A 21798-nucleotide genomic window follows, 5' to 3' on the forward strand; every position below is an offset into this window, starting at 1 on the left:
TTATATTTGTAAGTTTTGTTAATAGGAAAAATAATGTTTGAAGGGAGAGAAACTGAGTTTTGTTCAAGATAAATTTAAACAATGGTTGTATCTGTTCCAGCCAAATACAAATTTCACCTTGGACATCAAGTTTTACTGAAGTGATATTTTTGTTTTGACATAACTTGTAATCCCACAATATCCAAAATAGAATGCCACGGTCAGGTAGTATCTATGGAGAGTAGTTTGTTTACTTAGAATATATTCATTTCATATAGGGAAATGTCCCAAAATGCTGAAAAGTGTAATAACTAAAAGCAGACAGCAAGTCATGAGAAGATATTAGGAAGAGTGACTAATCTTAGTAACAAAAATAGAAATTGCTGTAAGTTCAGGAGTGGTAACGAATGTGGAGAGAAATCCGAAGTAATGTTTCGTGTTGAGTGACCCTTCCTCATAACCTTAGTTAACACAGCTACATTAGCTCCTGGTTGAGCAAACACTTTTTTAAAAAAAAACTGATCATTTTCAAACACTTCTCTGGCTATTCCCCTATCTTAATTACTGACTGCATAACTGACAGCTATTCCTTCAGCTGATAAAACACTAAACTTCAGTGTGTGACATTCCTTAAAATTCATCTTTTTAATCTTCTTACTGGCTCCTTGGAGTTTGCACCAATTTTCTTTTACAAAATAGGAAAAAAAAGACCTTTTGGTCATCTGCCCTAAGATCCCCTAACGTGGGTGTTTCAGACTTTAATGCTCACATGAAGCACTCACGGTATATTTTTGTTCGAGGGTGCGACTTAAATGCTAGATCTCTAAAGGTGCAATTTGGGAATCTTGGAAGTGCAACTGCCAAAGTTGTAGTGAATGAAATAAAGAGTACGCTGGATCCAGCGTTGGAGGAACACTGTTCTTGAAGATTGTATGGCAGGAAAGAAGTCACAAAGATGGGGAGAATAGAGAACATAGAACTGCTTAAAATTCTCCTCTTCCTGTCCAAAGTATTGGTGAAGCCAGGAAATCAATATGGAGCAGTAAGTGCAGTGGTGATGGGTGAGCTGGTCCTGTACAAATTAGGATACAGGTAGCAGAATTTTGGTTGAGTCAGATGTACAGCATGGAAACAGACTCTTCGATCCAACCTGTCCATGTTGACCAGATATCCCAACCCAATCAAGTCCCACCTATCAGCCCATATCCCTCCAAACCTTTCCTATTCATATACCCATTCAAATGCCTCTTAAATGTTGCAATTGTACCAGCCTCCACCACATCCTCTGGCAGCTCATTCCATATACGTACCACCCTCTGTGTGAAAATGTTGCCCCTTAGGTCTGTTATATCTTTCCCCTCTCACCCTAAACCTATGCCCTGGACTCCCCAACCCCAAAAAAAGACTTTGCTTATTTACCCTATCCATGCCCCTCATAATTTTGTAAACCTGTATAAGGTCACCTCTCGGCCTCCGACGCTCCAGGGAAAACAGCCCCAGCCTGTTCAGCCTCTCCCTGTAGCTCAGATCCTCCAACCCTGGCAACATCCTTGTAAATCTTTTCTGAACCCTTTCAAGTTTCTCACAACATTTTTCCGATAGGAAGGAGACCAGAATTGCATGCAGTATTCCAACAGTGGCCTAACCAACATCCTGTAGTCGCAACATGACCTCCCAACTCCTGTACTCAATACTCTGACCAATAAAGGAAAGAATACCAAACACCTTCTTCACTATCCTCTCTCCCTGCAGCTCCACTTTCAAAGGAGCTATGAACCTGCACTCCAAGGTCTCTTTGTTCAGCAACACTCCCGAAGACCTTACCATTCAGCGTATAAGTCCTGCTAAGATTTGCTTTCCCAAAATGCAGCACCTTGCATTTATCTGAATTAAACTCCATCTGCCACTTCTCAGCCCATTGGCCCATCTGATCAAGATCCTGTTATAATCTGAGGTAACCCTCTGCACTGTCCACTGCACCTCCAATTTTGATGTCATCTGCAAACATACTAACTGTACCTCTTATGCTCGCATCCAAATCATTTATGTAAATGACAAAAAGTAGAGGGCCCAGCACCGATTCTTGTGGCACTGCACTGGTCACAAGCTTCCAGTCTGAAAAACAACCTCCCACCCTCTGTCTTCTACCATTGAGCCAGTTCTGTATCCAAATGGCTAGTTCTCCCTGTATTCCATGAGATCTAACCTTGCTAATCAGTCTCCCATGGGGAACCTTGTCAAACGCCTTATTGAAGTCCATATAGATCACATCTACTGCTCTGCCCTCATCAATCTTCTTTGCTACTTCTTCAAAAAACTCAATCAAGTTTGTGAAACATGATTTCTCATGCACAAAGCCACATTGACTATCCCTAATCAGTCCTTGCCTTTCCAAATATATGTACATTCTGTCCCTCAGGATTCCCACCAACAACTTGCCCACCACGGACGTTAGGCACACTGGTCTATAGTTCCCTGGCTTGTCCTTACCACTCTTCTTAAACAGTGGTACCACGTTTGCCAACCTCCAGTCTTCTGGCACCTCACCTGTGACCATTGATGATACAACTGTCTCTGCAAGAGGCCCAGCAATCACTTCTCTAGCTTCCCAGAGAGTTCTTGGGTACACATGACCAGGTCCTGGAGATTTATCCACTTTTAACCATTTCAAGACATCCAGCATTTCCTCCTCTGTAATCTGGACATTTTGCAAGATGTCACCATCTACTCCCTCCAGTCGATATCTTCCAAAACCTTCTCCACAGTAAATATTCATTTAGTATCTCTCCCATTTTCTGTGGTTCCACACAAAGGCTGCCTTGCTGATCTGTGAGGGGCCCTATTCTCTCCCTAGTTAACCTTTTGTCCTTAATATTTGTAAAAACCCTTTGGATTCTCCTTAATCCTATTTGACAAATCTCTCTCATGTCCCCATTTTGCCCTCCTGATTTCCCTCTTAAGTATACTCCTACTTTCTTTATACTCTAAGGATTCACTCGATCTATCCTGTCTGTACCTGTCATATGCTTCCTTTTTCTTAACCAAACCCTCAATTTCTTTAGTCATCCAGCATTCCCTATAGTTACCAGCCTTCCCTTTCACCCCCTGACAGGAATATATTTTCTCTGGCTTCTTGTTGTCTCATTTCTGGAGGCTTCCCATTTTCCAGCCATCCCTTTACCTGCGAACATCTGCTTGGGATACTGGAGAGCATTGGAATAGTCAGTCTTTTTTGGTATTTTTGTCAAAGACAAAGCATTTCTTAAAAACATTAAGGCCCATTGTATGGCCAATCTATCTATCCTGCACATCTTTGGACTGTAGAAGGAAACCAGTACACCTGGAGAATGTGCAAATTTGACACTGACAGTCACCCAAGACTGAAATTGAACTCGGGTCCCTAGTGTTGTGAGATAGCACTACTGAGCCATCATGCTGCCCTAAATCAGCTCATTTTGCAGGGCCAATCAAGGATAGTAGTGGGACGGTGTGTGAAGTCAGAGGGGATAGGAGAAGCACTAAATGAATATTTTTCAATAGAATTCACTCTTGAAAACGACAATGTTGTCGAGGAGATTACTGAGATACAGGCTACTAGACGAAGTGTGATTGAGGTTCACAAGGAAGAGGTATTAGAAATCCTGCAGAATGTGAAAAGTCCCAGATTCTGTGGGAAGCCAGGGAGGAGATTGCCGAGCCTTTGGCATTGATCTTTAAATCGTTATTGTCTACAGGAATAGTGGCAGAAGACTGGAGGATAGCAAATGTGGTTCCCCTGTTCAAGAGGAGTAGAGACAATCCTGGTAACTATAGATCCGTGAGCCTTACTTCAGTTGTTGGTAAAGTGTTGGGAAAGGTTATAAAAGAGAGGATTTATAATCATCTAGTAAAGAATAAATTTGATTAGGGATAGTCAGCAGAGTTTTGAGATGGGTAGGTCGTGCCTCATAAACATTAAGTTCTTTGAGGTGACCAAACAGGTAGATGAGAGTAAACCGGTTGATGTGGTGTATATGGATTTCAGTAAGGTGTTTGATAAGGTTCCCCACAGTAGGCTATTGTACAAAATGCGGAGGAATGGGATTGTGGGAGTTATAGCAGTTTGGATCATTAATCGACTTTCTGAAAGAAGACAGAGGGTGGTGGTTGATGGGAAATGTTCATCCTGGAGTCCAGTTATTGGAGGTGTACCGCAAGGGTCTGTGTTGGATCCACTGCTGTTTGTCATTTTTGTAAACGACCTGGATGAGGGCATAGAAGGGCGAGTTAGTAAATTTGCAGACGACACTAAGGTCAGTGGAGTTGTGGATAGTGACGAAGGATGTTATAGGTTACAGAGACATAGATAAGCTGCAGAGCTGGGCTGAGGGGTGGCAAAAGGAGTTTAATGCGGACAAGTGTGAGGTGATTCACTTTTTAGTCAGAGTAACCAGAATGCAAAGTGCTGGGCTAATGGTAAGATTCTTGGTAGGGTAGATGAGCAGAGAGATCTCTGTGTCCATGTACACAGGTCGCCACCCAGGTTGACAGGGTTGTTAAGGCATGCAGTATTTTAGCTTTTATTAATAGAGGGATCGAGTTCCAGAACCATGAGGTTATGCTACAGCTGTACAAAACTCTAGAGCGGCCACACTTGGAATATTGTGTACAGTTCTGGTCACCGCATTATGAGGAGGATGTGGAAGCTTTGGAAAGGGTGCAGAGGAGATTTACCAGGATGTTGCCTGGTATGGAGGGAAGGTCTTATGAGGAAAGGCTGAGGGACTTGAAGCTGTTTTTGTTAGAGAGAAGGAGGTTGAGAGGTGACTTAATAGAGACATACAAGATAATCAGAGGATTAGATAGGGTGGACAGGGAGAACCTTTTTCCAATAGTGACGGATAGCACGGGGGGGCATAGCTTTAAATTGAGGGGTGATAGATATAGGACAGATGTCAGAGGTAGTTTCTTTACTCACTAGTAAGGCTATGGAATGCTTTGCCTGCAATGGTAGTAGATTCGCCAACATTAAGTACATCTAAGTAGTCATTGGACAAGTATATGGACGTACATGGAATAGTGTAGGTTAGATGGGCTTCAGATTGGTATGACAGGTCGGTGCAACAGAGGGCCGAAGGGCCTGTACTGCGCTGTAATGTTCTATGACATTCCATCAATGATATTCTGACCAGTTACCAGGATTAATCTAACTGGCTCTGAAAGAGAATCTGCATAAGTAGTGAGCTAAGATAGTTAGCATTCTTGACTTTTATATGGTTAAAAAAAGTCTTGTTTAAACTTAGGAATTTTGTGGCTTCATTCCTTCAGTAAATAACTTGGTGCACAGGTTTTGTTTTGCAAAAATTAGTTTGATAATTAAATCAGTCAACAACAAACCATTCCAAAACTAGTCAGATTATTTATTCAAAACAAAGTTATTTGACAATTTGTTTTTTATCTTTGTTTTTAAAACTGAAGATAAAATGCAATGTTTAATATCCTCAAATTTCAGACATTGTTTGTCCATCAAAATAGAATCCACATTAAAAAAGAATGTAATAAGTTGAAAATTATAGAATTCTTATTCCAGACTGCAATCATGTTAATCATTATCTGCAAGATCACTCTGTTCAAAATACCTGAAAAGCAAACAAATTAACTTAATTTTTATAATGTAATATTTACACAGCTACTTTCTACAGAGAAAATTCCTGTTTTTCAATAAATTTCAATTCTGAAAAGAATTAAGATGGTTGTTCTATATAAATTTATTCAAAGATCTTAAACTCATTTTAAATTTCAGCATTATATTCTTTTTTGTTTCACTGTAGATTTGTTTGGCAAACCTGTACTGACTCAAACTTTCTCCATATGTTTGTCTTTAATACTCATTCATAAGCACAATAATTTCACACTTCCCCACCTTATCTGCTATCTGTTTGTCTAGTCACTAATCAGTCTACATTTCTTCATGTTCTTACAGCTTTTATCTTTGTGTACTCAAATTTATGACATCTGGTATTGATAAGTAGCCAAGATCCAAACATTGATCTTCATGGAATTCCACTAGTTATACCTAGTCATGCTGAAATATTATCCCAACCTTGGTGTATAAGAGATGAGGTTATTATATAGCACTATCCAATGTTTTCTGGACCTTAATATTTCATCGTTTTCTTTTTACAAAACCATATTAACACTTACATATTTTGATTTTCCATTACTCTAATACCATGTTCTCAACAACAAATTCTAGGATATTCCCTATTACAGATGTTATGCCACTTGGTCTACAGTTCCCAGTTTCTTCTTTCCATTCTTCCTTGGTTAACTCTAAAGATAAGACTTTCAAATTTGACAAACTCTTAAATATGCAGATATGGAGTCGACAACAAATTATTAAATACCTGGCAACTAAACAAATAAGTAAATTCACTGCTGACAATTCTGCATCTTCTGGATTTTCCTAGAAGAAAAATTAATAAAAATTATTTTTGCGAGGGATTGAAATGGACTTTGAAAAAAATATACTGGAATATAAAAGCATACAAAATTCAACAGATCTGCAGCTTGATCACTTGAACTTTCTATGGTGATAGCACAGTTACCTTTGGCTGTACAAATGGCAGTACAGACAGTCACTAAGAGGCAGGGTGAAGTGTCCAGCTCCTCCCTGCCACTCTTATTCCACAGCAGTGCACCTGTTTAATACAGGGTTATACATTGTCATTTTGGTGGTCAACAAGCAGCTGAGCCATCACTCTATACCCACAACAACCTTTAGCCAAAGAAAGTAGCATTTTTCTCACATTTGACAAGCTGCAAATAATTAAATAAATACCCAATATTTCTGTACTAGAAAATAAGATACGGTATGGCTACTAATTGAACTAAAGCAATTTGATTTTGAAACTGATGATGGGTTTCATCTTGCAGCCATAATGAGTTACAAGCGAGCTGAAATGCTGAAGCATGTTCATCTTAGGTATGCGAGCAGGAGGTGCTGCTACCTGCTTGAGGCAGTCTCCCAGTAGACAAAAGGTACCACTCAATGATCGCACCCTTTAACAATTGGCAGTTTTAAAACTTTCCATAAAAGCAGGCTATCCTGTGTCTTAACTGGCTGCTTGTTTTACAGAGTGGGCAGAGTAATTTGAGTCAATTGAGTTTTTAACCAGCTCAATAGACCCTTAGTTATGTACATATGGCAGGCCAGCTGCTGATTTCAACAACCAGTGACCATCTGTACATTAGCGGAGAGTGTGAGATGGGCACGAAGAGTGTTGGATAGGCCACTGCCAATTTTATGTGCCCCATACGAACCAGGGACAGGATTAGGCCATTCGGCTCTTGAGTCTGTTCTGCTATTCAATGAGACCACAGCTAATCTGATTGTAAGCTCAAATCCACATTCCTGACCACCCAATAACCATTCATACCCTGCTCAACAAGAATCCATTTATTCTACCTTAAACATTTTCAAAGTCTCCCCAAAAAGGTGATGGAAGCAGAGTGAGTTCTACAGAATTTTTAGCCTTAAAAAGAATTCACCTCATTTAACAGGAAACACATTTTTAAACAGTGACTCCTAGTTCTAGATTCACCTACAAGCTGGAAACATCATCTCCATACCATCCCTGTGAAGACCCCTCAAGACTAAGTCACTTTGTTTTCTAAACTCCAGCGAATACAAGTGTAGCCTGTCTAACCTTTCCTGATAAGGCAACCCACCCATTCCAGCTACTAGTTTAATAGCACATCTCTGAACTGTCTCTAGTGCATTTACACCCTTCCTTAAGTAAGAATACCAACACTGCACACAGTACTCCAGATATGGTTTCATATATTGCCCCCGCTGTATGGTGACCTTCACTATATTTCTTTCATTTTTTTTGATGGAATGGAGTGTTGAGGTAAGGGTTCGTTGAACTTTGAACAGCTGCATGTTTTAAAAGAGAAGAAAACAAATGCTGTTATTTGCTATTGGTAATCAGGCTAGAAGATTATGTAACTTAAATACTGACGTAAAGAACACTGGATGATGTGGGCCTGAGTATTGCTATGCCCAGGACTGGCAATTGGTTGGATGTTGAGTTGGTCAATCATGGGAGATTGATGCTAACCAGCCAATGGCAGAACATGGATTTTAAAAAAACAGGGAAAAAGAAAACCAGTTCTGACTGGTTTTGGCAGATGCAGAATGATTTATTGGAAGCTTTGACATTGCCTGTTGTTTTTATTCAGACTGGAGGGCTGTAACCAGCGGGGTGCCATAAGAGTCAGTGCTGAGTCTACTGCTTTTTATCATTGATATAAATGATTTGGATGTGAACATAGGAAGGACGGTTAGTAAGTTTGCAGAGGACAGCAAAATTGATGGTGTAGTGGACAACCAAGAAGGCTATCTCAGAGTACAATGGATCCTTGATCAGGCTGGTGGGTCGAGGAGTGGCAGATGGAGTTTAATTTAGGTAAATGTGAGGTGCTGCATTTTTGAAAGGCAAATTAGGACAGAACTTTTATAGTTAATGTTAAAGATCCTGGAAAGTGTAGATGAACAGAGACATTGGAGTGCAGGTTCATAGTTCCTTGAAAGTGATGTCACGGGTAGACGGGATAGTGAAGGCAGCATTTAGTATGCTTGCCTTTGTTGATCATTACATTGAATATAGGAGTTGGGAGGTCATGTTGCAGCAGAGGACATTGGTTAGGCCATTTTTGGAATACAATTCTGGTGTCCCTGCTATAGGAAAGATGTTGTGAAACTTGAAAGGGTTTAGAAAAGATTTACAAGGGTGTTACCAGGGTTGGAGAGTTTGTGTTATGTTATGGGGAAGAGACTGAATAAGCTAGGGCTATTTTCCCTGAGTGTAAGAGGCTGAGGGGGTTTAGAAATTTATAAAATCATGAGGTACAGATAGGGCAACTAGCCATGGTCTTTTTCGCAGGGTAGTGGAGTCCAAAGCGAGAGGGGCACAGGTTTATGGGGATAGGGAAATATTCAAAAAAGAGATCTAAGGGGCCACTTTTTCAGGCAGAACATGGTGTGTATATGGAATGAGCTGCCTGGTACAATGACATTTAGAAATGTGTGCATGAATATATGAATAAGGGTTTAGATGGATATGGGCCAATAGGACTAGATTAGTTTAGGATGTCTGATTGGCATGGATGACTAATGATGTCCATCAGAACTCAGGCACTCATTAAGTCTGCAATTTCAACAATTTACACCAGGTGATTGTGACAACTTCACTGGTGATTGTGAGTTGCTTAAATCTGTCTCCTCCAATTTCCTAATTTATCAATCCTTTTGGCATGTGACTTCTACACTCTATAGTGAAGACTGATGCAAAATTCATGTCATATCCTTATTTTCAGCTATTAATTCATAAACCGAGTTTTCTTTTGGACCAAAGCTCACTTTGTTCACTCCTCTTTCAATATTTCTGAAAACTTACTATTTGTTTTTTTTAAATTTCTGGTTAGTTTTCTGTCCTAATATAATAATTTCTTCTTAAACTTTTTGATTCTTTGCTGTTTTTTAGACTCAAATTTATCTTCTGACCTGCCAATTATCTTTGCACAATTAAATGCTTTTTCTTTAAGTTTGATACTATTACTTCTGTATTTCTAGTTAACCACAGACAGGGAATTTTTGGAATTTTACTTGCTTGCTTCACTGAGTCTATTCTGTAGATTTTGAAATGTCCACTTAACTGTCTGCCACTGCATCACTACTGACCTATCCTTTAAGTTAATTTGTAACTCACTTTAGTTAACTCTGCTTTCATGGCCTCCTAAATGTCCTTATCTAAATTTTACAAAAATTCTCTGACCTACTCCTCTCTAACTCAAACTGCCAGTAAATTTCAGTCATATTATGCTTGCTGTTACCTAGGGGTACCTTCAATAGGAGATTAATTACTGTTGTACAAAACCAGGCCTGCTCTCTGGTTGGCTGAGGAATGTTTGTTCTATGAAATTACTCAAAAAATTATGAACTCCTCATCTGTTACCTTGTCCATCTAGCTTTTCCAGTCAATATTCAGATTGAATTTCCCACTGCCTTTCTGACAAACTCATTATTTCTTCTTTTTATGCATCACCCTTGCGGTTACTGTCAGGGGACCTTTACACCACTCCCACAAGTAACCCCTTATCATCATTTCTCATTTCTACCCAAACAGATTCCACATCTTGGTTTCTGCAACTGAAGTCATCTCTCCATATTGTGCAAAATCAATGATCAACAAAGCCACCCCTCCATTTTTTACTACTGTCATTTGAAAGTGCCCTGCACCCTTCAAGATTCAGGTTCCAACTAATGTCATCCCATGTCTTTGTAATGGCTACCAGATCGCACTTAGTTATTCCTATCTGCATTTTCTGTTCATCCATTTTGTATCTGCTAACACCTTCAGTTTCCACTTTTTAATCCTCTTTGCAAATTCTAATCTTAGCTGTTGGTTGACAAATTTATACTCTATCCTTTCCTGTCATGATCTGTTTATCATTTACCATATTAATACCTTTCTGTTTTGTCTTGACTTTACTCACTCATTCATTTATCACATCTTTCTGAATTGACCCCTTGCCCCCACTATCCAATTTAAAAACCTCATTATGTCACTAGTTATGGAGAAAGGAAGATAGACCAAGTGGAGGCACATAAACTCCAGCCCATAAAGTTTCTGAAGAATCAATAACTGTAAATTTGCAACTAGTGGGTGGCACAGTAGTTAGCACTGCTGCCTCACAGCGCCAGAGACCCGGGTTCAATTCCCACCTCAGGCAACAGACTGTGTGGAGTTTGCACATTCTCCCCATGTCTGCGTGGGTTTCCTCCGGGTGGTCCGGTTTTCTCCCAGTCCAAAAATGTGCGGGTTAGGTGAATTGGCCATGCTAAATTGCCCGTGGTGTTAGGTAAAGGGGTAAATGTAGGGGAATGGGTCTGGGTGGGTTGCGCTTCGACGGGTCGGTGTGGACTTGTTGGGCCAAAGGGTCTGTTTCCACACTAAGTAATCTAATCTAATCTAAAATGAACCAAACTGTTTATGATCTCTCTGCACCAGCAATTTTGGAATCACTCCCATGTTTTTCCAGCTTTATATTAAGGTGGGTTAAAAAAGACTGCTAGGTGGAATTAATTTACAGAAAAGCTACAATCTAACTTAATAGTGGAACATGCTTCGAGAGTTAATGTCCTATTTCTGCTCCTACACTTTAAAGATCTGTTTGCTGATGGATAGACATGAAATCAGCAACTTTTTTAAAAAAAAACTCTACAGTGCTCATTAATTGTTCTCAGGAAATGCCTTAGAAGAGGAAAGAGCATTGTAGCAGCCTTTATCTTTCAAAAGCATATACTGAAGATAATTGAGAAATTAATCGAACGTAATTCTTACTTTCTTGAATAGTTCAGGCGGCAGCCACTGATTTACAAACAGAGAGCCCCAGATTCATTCCCTCAAATGCAGTGTTGTGTGATCTTAAGAGCTGCAATGCTAGATAAATCCACTAACACCACTGTCTGGACTTAGAAAGAATAGCCATTTGGGAAGACAACAATTGAAAATATTCTGAGAAAAAATTAACTTCAGAGAAGGGAGAAAACCATAAGGATAAAGAGAGGTTGGGGCTTGGATAAACGTGGTTCAGCAGTTTCACTTCCTATTTATCATCATTCATTGACACAACCTCAGAGATAGATATATCCCAGTTTTGTTATGTATTGCTGAAACAGCACCCCCTTGTGCAGCAGAAATTATTATTCCTGATGGTAATATCTTTTCTCCCACCCCAGTCTGTACTGCAACAGACAACATTGATTAATGCAATGAAGCTGTTATTTACTGTGCTCTGGAGTAATAGATGTTGACACTTACCTTCAATAAAACATTCAGTAATTAACTGCAGTAAATGCATTTTTAGCTTTGCAGACTGTAGAAACAATATTTACATAGACACAAACAGAACACTGTGCCACAATTAAATTGAATATATATATATATATATATATATATATATATTTCGGTTATGAAAAGTGTAAGGAGAATGAAATTCCAACATTGAACAAAGCCATTTTAAAATTTCATGCATTTACTATGTTTCCTATAAAAAAAATTCAACAAATACTTACTAGTTTAGCACGAACTGCAGAGCATCTTCTAGCCAGCTGTCGAATAAGTGAATGGGCCTCAGGTAGTAGTGGTTTTTCTATACAGGCTAACAGTGCATACAACCATCTGCCCTGTGAAAAAAATTCAAACACAGCACTGACACAGCAAACTATACATGGTCTATAGGGATCACCCTCTTCACAATGAATTGGTAGATTGTCCTTAGAACATGTTGTACAATTTAGAGGGCCAATGTTGCATAGGAGTTGGTTTGGAGAAGCACAAAAAGAATAAACTGTTGAAAAAGATTAAAAGTTCTCAAGCTCCAGAACCTAATCAGGCGGTCGTTAGACAAGGATCTAACCACACTCTTTGCGATTCAAGTTAATAATCAACAAATGGCAACAGCAGTATTGTCCATTAAGAGGTTTCCCAGAACTAAAGGCATTTTTGAGGAAGAAAACTAGAATTTGAAATCCACATGCACTAGGAGAATGTGCCTAAGAGTTTGCTTTTTCCACAAAATTATTTGGCCAGATTTTGAGGAGTGACAGTCTCATGTAGATTGCCATTCTGGCCAATCATTTTTTTTTAAAACAAAAGGAGGACGCTCTGCATTTGAGAGGAGAGTTTGCTCAGATCTCCCTCAAATTTGCAGCCTTACTTCCATTCTGACAGTTCTTTTGTAGAGTAGACAAACCCCACTCTCTTTTCACAGCAGTCAGCTGCCATAGTCTGACATTTAGATGTCCTGATGTTCACTTTAACAGCTTGTGTTAAGCATAAGTGCGTAAGGTAAGTGTAGCTGAGTCCCTATCTGACAACAACTGGCCAGTGGAAATCTACCCCAAGTTTGCAGCTTTCTCCCCCATAACTATTTCTTTTTCACTTCTTCCCCTTTTTCAAAATCAAACTGTCCAGAGATATTATGACACTTCTGAAGCAGGTAGGACTTGAATCTGGGACACTATCACTAAGCCACAAGAACCCACCCAAACACCCCATAGCAATTTTCTTTTCATCAATGATTCAATTCCTTTTGATTGCTGTAATAAGTTTAGCAGTCATTATTGGCAAAGCCCATTTATATACCTTGTTCTGCCTATAAATTTATGTTCTTGAGATCATGGTCACCTGATCTCAACTTATCAATCGGGAAAATACCTTGTTTATTCCTTTTATCATTTTGAATGCCTACATAAAATCCTACTCAAAAGAAGGTTAGTTACTGTTTCAGATTTTCTTTGTAACTCATCACTCAATCCTGTTATCATGGTTACCTTGAGTGATAAGGTAAGTGTTGCTAAGGTTATTGGTTAAAGGTAAACTTGGTTAGAAAACAATTAAACAATTGCAATGGTAACTAAAAATAGTGTCTTTCTGTAAAAGTTGCAAAGGGTAAGCCAGTCCAGCCAAAGGCATTAATAAAAGTTGAAATTCAATTGTAAATTAAGCTAGATTGGGTGTACCAAAGGATCTATTCTTAACAATAGAGAAGTTCAATAAAATTATAATATGCGTTTGATTTTTTTGATCAGACATATCAAAGTTAATACAAGGTTGGTATAGCTAGTTGCCTTTGCTACTGCTGTATTGCATTGGTAGACCAACTGAGAGAGGATGGAAAAAGGTTTTTTGATGTCTCAAATAAATTATGCACATTCAGGATTTATGGTCAGCTACAGCAACAGGCAGTCTGCCAAAAGAAGATACTTCCAACAGATTTAAAACAAAACAACGTAGACCAGAGGGAAGAAATTACTTACTAGTTCTGGATATAATTTTTTATCTCCAAACCAGTTAATTAGATACTCCAGTGTGTTAAATACAGTAGGCTGAAAAAGTAAAAACAAATCATGAATATTCTTGCAAAAGTTACACAGAAACAAGTGACTAAAGCACAATTAAGTCTGACACAGGAAGCATTTATGCAATCTGTATGGACATCTTGCAAGAGATTTAACAAAACAAATATTTCCAGTACTGATTAATGTATTGCTAAAACTGGAAACTGATTAAGCTTAGTTATCCAATTAAGAAATCACAATGTAGGCTATCCTCATCTGAGCAGTTGGAATACCATGGATTGAAAATCAAAACCAGTATCTAAAAACATTTAGTTAGGATATAAACAGGTTTTGTGATGAACACATGAAAAAGAAACTAGATTCATTTTGATGCTGCTGCTCCTTTCACAGGGTTATGCTGTCCTTGTTTTTTTTCCCCCAAGAGGTTACAAAAAGACAGGTTCCAAAATGTCTGGGTTTTAGGACCAATTTGATTGTAGCTAATAGATATTTCCTCAGGCAAAAGGCTTTCAAATTTTTTGAAGTTAAAAATCATACAACACCAGGTTTATTTGGAAGTACTAGCTTTCAAAGCACTGTTTCTACATTAGGTGGTTCGAAAGCTAGTGCTTCCAAATAAACCTGTTGGACAATAACCTGGTGTTGTGTCATTTTTTTAAACTTCATCCACCTCAGTCCAACACCGGCTCTTCCAATTCAAGTTTTTAAGAAAGAGCACTTGTACAATAAAAGGGGAATGATCAGTTCTCCCAGCTCAGCTTTTCTCTGGTTTGGTTTGGTTTGGTCTGGCTGTTCACTGAAAGCAATTAGGCAGTTGGAAAAAAAAGCTGTTGATTCAAAGAAGCAGGTCCATGCTGACCCTCCTCTCTCTCGGACTTCTCTACTTTCAGACCCTTTGTTTGATTTTTACCTTTTGTGCCAAGGGTGGTTTATGTGGATTGTTGCAAGTATTACAAACAGCATTATTAAATTGGGATGGTCTGTTAGGTTAAGTTATTCTGTATTCTGTTCTCTTTTGCTTGTGTTTCATTTGATAATCTTGTAAATAAATTCTGTTTTGTTTAAAACTAAGTGGTTTGACCAACTGCAACCCTCCTGGAATATTCACTTTACACCTGTCTAAAACAACTAGTAAAGTTAGAGTCTGGGCTACTTTCTTGAAATGTTTTGAGGGGGTCTGGCTTAGTCCATAACATCATGAAACTAACTAACAGAGTGGTACAGTGCTAGAAAGATTATTTCTGAAAAAGACTCTCATTTTGCAATATTTTACACTGAAATATTACTGGGAAACTTTACACATTAAAATGTTCATATTAGTTTAAGTTTTCCCTCAAATTGATTATTGCATCTCCACACAGAACAGATTGCTTAATTAGAAGCCAATGCTGGTGCAGCTCTTGTCAATTTTAGCCACTGATGCAACTTATGGGTGATCAATTTGTTCAGATACTTAAAGTTAGGAAACTGAGTAAAAATAGCCAGGAATCCTCTAAGCTATTGAGACACCCAATCTAAATGCTTTCTAAAGTGCTTGAGAGGGGTATATGGGCAATGTTGCAGCTCAACAGTTGAAAGATTCCATTTAATAAAGCAATAGGATTTATGGGCATTTAAAGAGGCCAAAATTGATTAAGGATAGTCAGCATGGTTTTGTGTGAAGAAAATCATGTTTCACAAATGTCATTTAGGTTTTTGAAAAAATTACCAAAAAAAGATTGATGATGGCAGAGCAGTAGACATTGTTTATTTGGAATTTGGTAAAAAAACTTGACAAGGTTTCACATGGTAAGCTAATTAAGTAAAGTTAGATCACATGGGATTCAGGGTGAGCTTGCCAATTGGATACATAATTGGCTTAATGGCAGGAGACAGAGTAATGGTGGGAGTGCTGCTTTTCCACTGGAGGCTGACGAATTGCTGTGTTCTGCAGGGATTGGTTCTGGGTCCTCTTTTGTTTGTCATGTAAATAATTTGAATGAGAATTTAGAAAGCATGGTTACTAAATTTATGGATAACACCAAAATTGGTGCCATTGTAGAGAATCAAATGTGTTAATGGGCTGAAAAATGACAGGTGGAGTTCAACCTGGATAAACATGAGGTGTTGCATTTTGATATAATAACCAAGGGTGAGGCTTACAACAATAATGGTAGGACCCCAGGTAGTAAAGAACTTAGAAATTAGAATCCCTACAGTGTGGAAACAAGCCATTTGGCCCAACAAGTCCACAATGACCCTCCAAAATGTAACCCACCCAGACCCATTCCCCTAACCTATTACTCTACATTTACTCCCGACTAATGCACCCAACCTACATATCCTTGAACACTATGGATAATATATCACAGCCAATTCACCCAACCTGCACACCTTTGGATTGTGGGAGGAAACCGCAGCTGACATGGGGGAAATGTGCAAACTCCACACAGACAGTTGCCCGAGGCTGGAAGCGAACCAGTGTCCCGGTGCAGGGAGGCAACAGTGTTAATCACTGAGCTACTGTGCTGTCAGTTGTAGACCAGGAACATAGGAGTGTCGGTGCATAATTCTTTGAAGCTTGCATTACATATAGATAGGGTGGTTAAAAAGGCATTTAACATTACTCAGTCCTTTGAATTTAGGAGTTGGGAAGTCATGTTGAGGTTGTACATGATATTGATGAGGCCTTTTCTGGAATACTATGTCCAGTTTTGGTCACCCAGTTATAGGAAAGATATTATCAAGATGGAGAGGGTTCAGAAGAGATTTACCAGAAGGTTTGAGTTATAAAGAAAGGCTGGATAGACTGGGACTTGATTCACTGGAGCACAGGAGATTGTGAGGTGATCTGATAGAAGTTTAGAAAATAGTGAGAAGTATAGATAGAGTTAATGGTAGTTGTCTTTTCCTGGGGTGCAGGATTTCAAGACTAGGAGGCACTTTTTTTTAAAAATGTTAGAGGAGAGAGATTTAAAAGTGACATCAGAGGCAAATCTGTTTTTACATACAAAATTCGCATATAAAATTAACTTCTTGAGAAAGTGGGGCATGTTGGTACAATTACAGTGTTTAAAAGACATTTGGATAAGTAAGGAATAGGAAAGTTTGGAGGCATATGGCCAGGAGCAGGCAGGTGGGACTACTTTAGTTTGGGATTATGTTCAGCACAGACTGGTTGGACCAATGGGTCTCTTACTGTGCTGTATGGTTCTATGACTCTACCAAATAATTAAATAATAGCTGTAACTTCAACATCTGAGGAGGGGAGGTAATACACCAACCTATGGATCTACTTCAGCTACTAAATGTTTATAGGATGGAGGAATAATGTAATAACTTGGTGGGTACAAATTTATTAAATGAAAAACTTTCCCATGGAGATACTGGTATTGAGTTTGAACAAAATTGTATTTGATTCAGGGACACTGCTTCATCCTAAATGAAGTTAAATTGCATTTTCTGAAAAAAAAAGACCCTAGGATATTACAGAAATGGAGATTGTTTCAAGTATTCGGGTATTTGAATTCCATAATTTTATGTGCTTGTATATTGTACGGAGAGGATTACACAATGTACTGCAGATTACATAATGTTGCTGATGCACTTTAAATGTTAAAAATGACATTGATTTTAACAAACATTTAAAACAGCATGAGGGAAAGATTATTGAATACCAACATCCCATAAACAAGTCAAAAGCGTTCAGTTCAATTGACAATTCTTCAGATAATGAAGCAGCCCACCAAACAGTCAAGATCTAGATAATAGTTTAGATAGAGAAGAATTTAAGTGTGTACAAGAACACTTTCTGATTCAGTATGTGGATGCACCTACTGAGAAGGTGCAAAACTTGACCTACTCTTGGGAAATAAGGCAGGGCAGGTGACGGAGGTGTCAGTGGGGGAGCACTTTGTGGCCAGTGACCATAATTCTATTACATTTAAAATAGTGATGGAAAAGGATAGACCAGATCTAAAAGTTGAAGTTCTAAATTGGAGGAAGGCCAATTTTGATAGTATTTGGCAAGAACTTTCAAAAGTTGATTGGGGCAGATGTTTGCAGGTAAAGGGTCGACTGGAAAATGGGAAGACTTCGGAAAGGAGATAGAAAGTCCAGAGACAGTTTATTCCTGTTATGGTGAAAGGAAAGGCTGATAGGTGTAGGGAATGCTGGATGACTAAAGAAAGAAGCATATGTCAGGTATAAATTGAATGAATCCTTAGAGTACAAAGGCAGTAGGAGTATACTTAAGAGGGCAAAAATGAGCTACTTTGCCAAATAGGTTAAGGAGAATCCCAAGGGGTTTTTACAAATACAATAAGGACAAAAGTGTAACTAGGGAGAGAATAGGGCCCCAAAAAAACCAGCAAGACAGCCTTTGCGTGGAGCTGCAGGAGATGGGGGAGATACTAAACTAGCATTTTGTAACAGTGTTTACTTTGGAAAAGGACATGGAAGATATAGAATGTGTAGAAATAGATTGTGACATCTTGAAAAAATGTCATATTACAGGAGAGGAAGTGCTGGATGTCTTGAAATGCATAAAAGTAGATAAATCCCCAGGACCTGATCTGGTGTAACCTAGAACTCTGTAGGAAGCTAGGGAAGTGATGAGATACTTGTATCATTGATAGTCGCAGGTGAGATGCCAGAAGACTGGAGGCTGGCTAACGTGGTGCCACTATTTAAGAAAGGTGGTACGGACAAGCCAGGGAACTATAGACCAGTGAGCCTGAAATTGGTGATGGGCAGGTTGTTAGAGGGAATCCTGAGGGCCAGCATATACATGTGTTTGGAAAGGCAAGGACTGATTAGGCATAATCAGTATGCCTTTGTGCATGGGAAATCATGTCTCTTGAATTATTCAAGTAGTAACAAAAAGGATTGATGAGGGCAGAGTGGTGGACATGATCTATATGGACTTCAGTAAGGTGTTCGACAAGGTTCCCCACGGGAGACTGGCTAGCAAAGTTAGATCTCGTGGAATATAGGGAGAATTAGCCATTGGATACGAACTGGCTCAAAGGTAGAAGACAGAGGATGGTGGTGGAGGGTTGTTTCTCAGACTGGAGGCCTGTAACCAGTGGAGTGCCACAAGGATCGGTGCTGAGTCCACTACTTTTTGTCATTTACATAAATGATTTGGATGGGAGCATAAGAGGTATAGTTAGTAAGTTTGCAAATGACACCAAAATTGGAGGTGCAGTGGACAGCAAAGAAGGTTACCTCATTACAACAGGATCTTGATCAGATGGACCAAGAGGCTGTGGAATGGCAGATCGAGCTTAATTTCAATAAATGCGAGGTGCTGCATTTTGGGAAAGCAAATCTTAGCAGGACTAATACACTTAATGGTATGGTCCTAGGGAGTGTTGCTGAACAAAGAGATCTTGGAGTACAGGTTCAAAGCTCCTTGAAAGTGGAGTCGCAGGTAGATAGGATAGTGAAGGCGGCGTTTGGTATGCTTTCCTTTATTGGTCAGAGTATTGAGCACAGGAGTTGGAGGTCATGTTGCGGCTGTACAGAACATTGGTTAGGCCACTGTTAGAATATTGTGTGCAATTCTGGTCTCCTTCCTATCAGAAGGATGTTGTGAAACTTGAAAGGGTTCAGAAAAGATCTACAAGAATGTTTTCAGGGTTGGAGGATTTGAGTTCTAGAGAGAGGTCGAATAGGCTGGGTCTATTTTCCCTGGAGCATCGGAGGCTGAGGGGCATGGATAGGTAAATAGACAAAGGGGTGGGTGAGTCTATAACTAGAGGGCATAGGTTTAGGGTAAAAGGGGAAAGATATAAAAGAGACTTAAGGGGCAACTTTTTCATGCAGTGGATGGTACATGTATGGAATGAGCTACCAGAGGAAGTGGTGGAGACTAGTACAATTGCAACATTTAAAAGGCATCTAGAGGGGTTTGGCAGAATGGGGCCAGGTGCTGGCAGATGGGACTAGAATTTGTTTGGTATATTTGGTTGGCATGGACAGTTTGGACTGAAGGGTCTGTTTCCATGCTCTACATCTCTATGACTCTGTATCATGTTTGCTGCTGAGTGGCAAGAAACATTCATGCGTCATTAGGGCTAGAGAATAATCCAAGAAGAGACAATGTCAACACCTCTCCATTCCCTTCAAGACAACACAATCAATCAAACGTCCCACAAGGAGTATCTTGGGGTTATCACCAGAAACTTAACTAGACCAGCCACAAAATGATCATTACAGTAATAGGGAACTTGGAAGCAGGTGACTCAACTAAATCTAATATGAAAAACATCTACAATGCACAAGTCAGGAGTGAAACTTTAATTTCTACTATTTGTGAGTGCAACTTCAACTACACAAGAATTTTGACAGCATTAAGGACAAATAGCTTACACAATCAGTACTCTATGTACCTCTAATACAACATAACTCCAATGTTCCATTTACATGGTGCACTTTCAACTTGCCAAATGCTTTTTCTACAGAAGCTCCCAATTCAATTTCTATCAGCAAGAACAAGAGTGGTAGCGGTATGGGAACACAACCCATACAAGGTTTCCTCTAAGTCATACACCATGATTTGGAAACACAGTTCAGTGAGTCTCAAATCTAGCTACCCCCCCTCCCCCACCCAAAAAAAAATATAGTTTTGCAAAAAACTATATTGTTCTCTTGGGCATTATTCCCTAAGTGCAGCAATGAAGAAACTACTGTTAAGCTGATCCCAGAATACAGAACCAGAGAGGGAGAGTTGTGTGCACACAGGATCTGAGTCCACTGAAGCACCTCCGCTATTTCTCCCAGTCTCAACTTTTACAGTTCAAGCAAATGCTCTTTTCTTGCAAGAATTATTCCACTAAGATTAATAGATGTTTCATAATTTGCCTAATCAAAATTTTAAAGCTTCAATGGCTTTGCTCATTATGTTCAGGCGAACTTGTGCATTGCAAGCATGCTTGTGCTACATAGATGGTTTGTGTGAAGGAGCTGGTTGCAAATAAAGGACAATCTGAAATCCAGCAAGATTATGGTCCAGAGATCGCCAAAATTAAATATCATCATTTGTTCATTGACGATGGGATGAAATTTTGGGTCTCCCTATCCAACAGTAATTTGGAAGTACTATGTCCATAGGTGACATCAGGCTTCTTGAAAAGCAATAATGCCTGCCCCCATCAGCCACACACTAACGGAAACAAGCTATGTTCTTAAATTTCACTGTGTGAAGAAATTCTCAACCTGCCAGTCAATTTTCAAAATTGGATACCTTTTGTTCTTCACCCTCAAATAGAGCAAACAGTTTTGCAGTAACCACCCAATCAAAATCCTTGATAGTTTTAAAACTGCAATTAAAATACCCTCTTAATGCTTTCTGCTCTAGTATCTTAAGTTTCTCTTTGAAACAACTTTTCTTTTAGTTCCTCACCATCATTATGATGCATCAGCACTTAGCTTTCTATGGCTTTAATATTGTATTCAATTTAGATGCACTAAAATACAAAAACAAGTTTACTAATAACAAATAAAAATTCAGCATTACTTCTTCATTCTTGTACTCATTATCTTAAAAAAAAATGAAAAAAAATTCTGCCTCCAGGTAAACTTTCAGAAGTTGATGTAATTAAATCTCCAGGTGTGTCTGTTTACCTTTGCTTTTCAACATCTTTCCCTTGAGGTTATACATCATTATTCCTTCAGGATAATTTTAATGCACATCTCAGAAAAAGCAGGAGAGTAATTAATTTGTTCAAAAGGGACTGTAACCAGCTACAAATGCATCAATTTCTGATTGTTGGCTGACATTGGGTTAGGAAACATAATAAATGAGACATCATTTCTCAGCTAGCTGGATGCAACACCTCCAGCAAGGGTTTCCAGGAACTCTGCTGGATCCAAGAGGTCAAGTGCTTTTCGAAGATGGCTTGAGGGAGAAATGCTTCCTGACTTTC

At 39.1% G+C, this 21798-nt stretch overlaps 1 protein-coding gene across 4 annotated transcripts in view; it reads right to left on the reverse strand.

Annotated features, from left to right (window-relative positions):
- Nucleotides 1–5434: 5434 nt before the first annotated feature.
- gemin2 (gem (nuclear organelle) associated protein 2) overlaps nucleotides 5435–21798 on the reverse strand; it is a 35847-nt gene continuing 19483 nt past the window's right edge. Inside the window, exons 8-11 of one of the 4 annotated variants that reach the window (XM_060829100.1) lie at nucleotides 13847–13915; nucleotides 12101–12211; nucleotides 6366–6424; nucleotides 5435–5597 (exon numbers count right to left, since the gene is read on the reverse strand). In XM_060829100.1, the coding sequence (XP_060685083.1) occupies nucleotides 5561–5597; nucleotides 6366–6424; nucleotides 12101–12211; nucleotides 13847–13915 (276 nt within the window). In that variant the 3' untranslated portion in view covers nucleotides 5435–5560. The remainder of the gene's footprint in view (nucleotides 5598–6365; nucleotides 6425–12100; nucleotides 12212–13846; nucleotides 13916–21798) is intronic. The other 3 variants (XM_060829101.1, XM_060829103.1, XM_060829102.1) reach the window with 3 other exon arrangements.

The sequence above is a fragment of the Hemiscyllium ocellatum genome, chromosome 8, assembly GCF_020745735.1.
Source record: "Hemiscyllium ocellatum isolate sHemOce1 chromosome 8, sHemOce1.pat.X.cur, whole genome shotgun sequence".
Taxonomy (NCBI): domain Eukaryota; kingdom Metazoa; phylum Chordata; class Chondrichthyes; order Orectolobiformes; family Hemiscylliidae; genus Hemiscyllium; species Hemiscyllium ocellatum.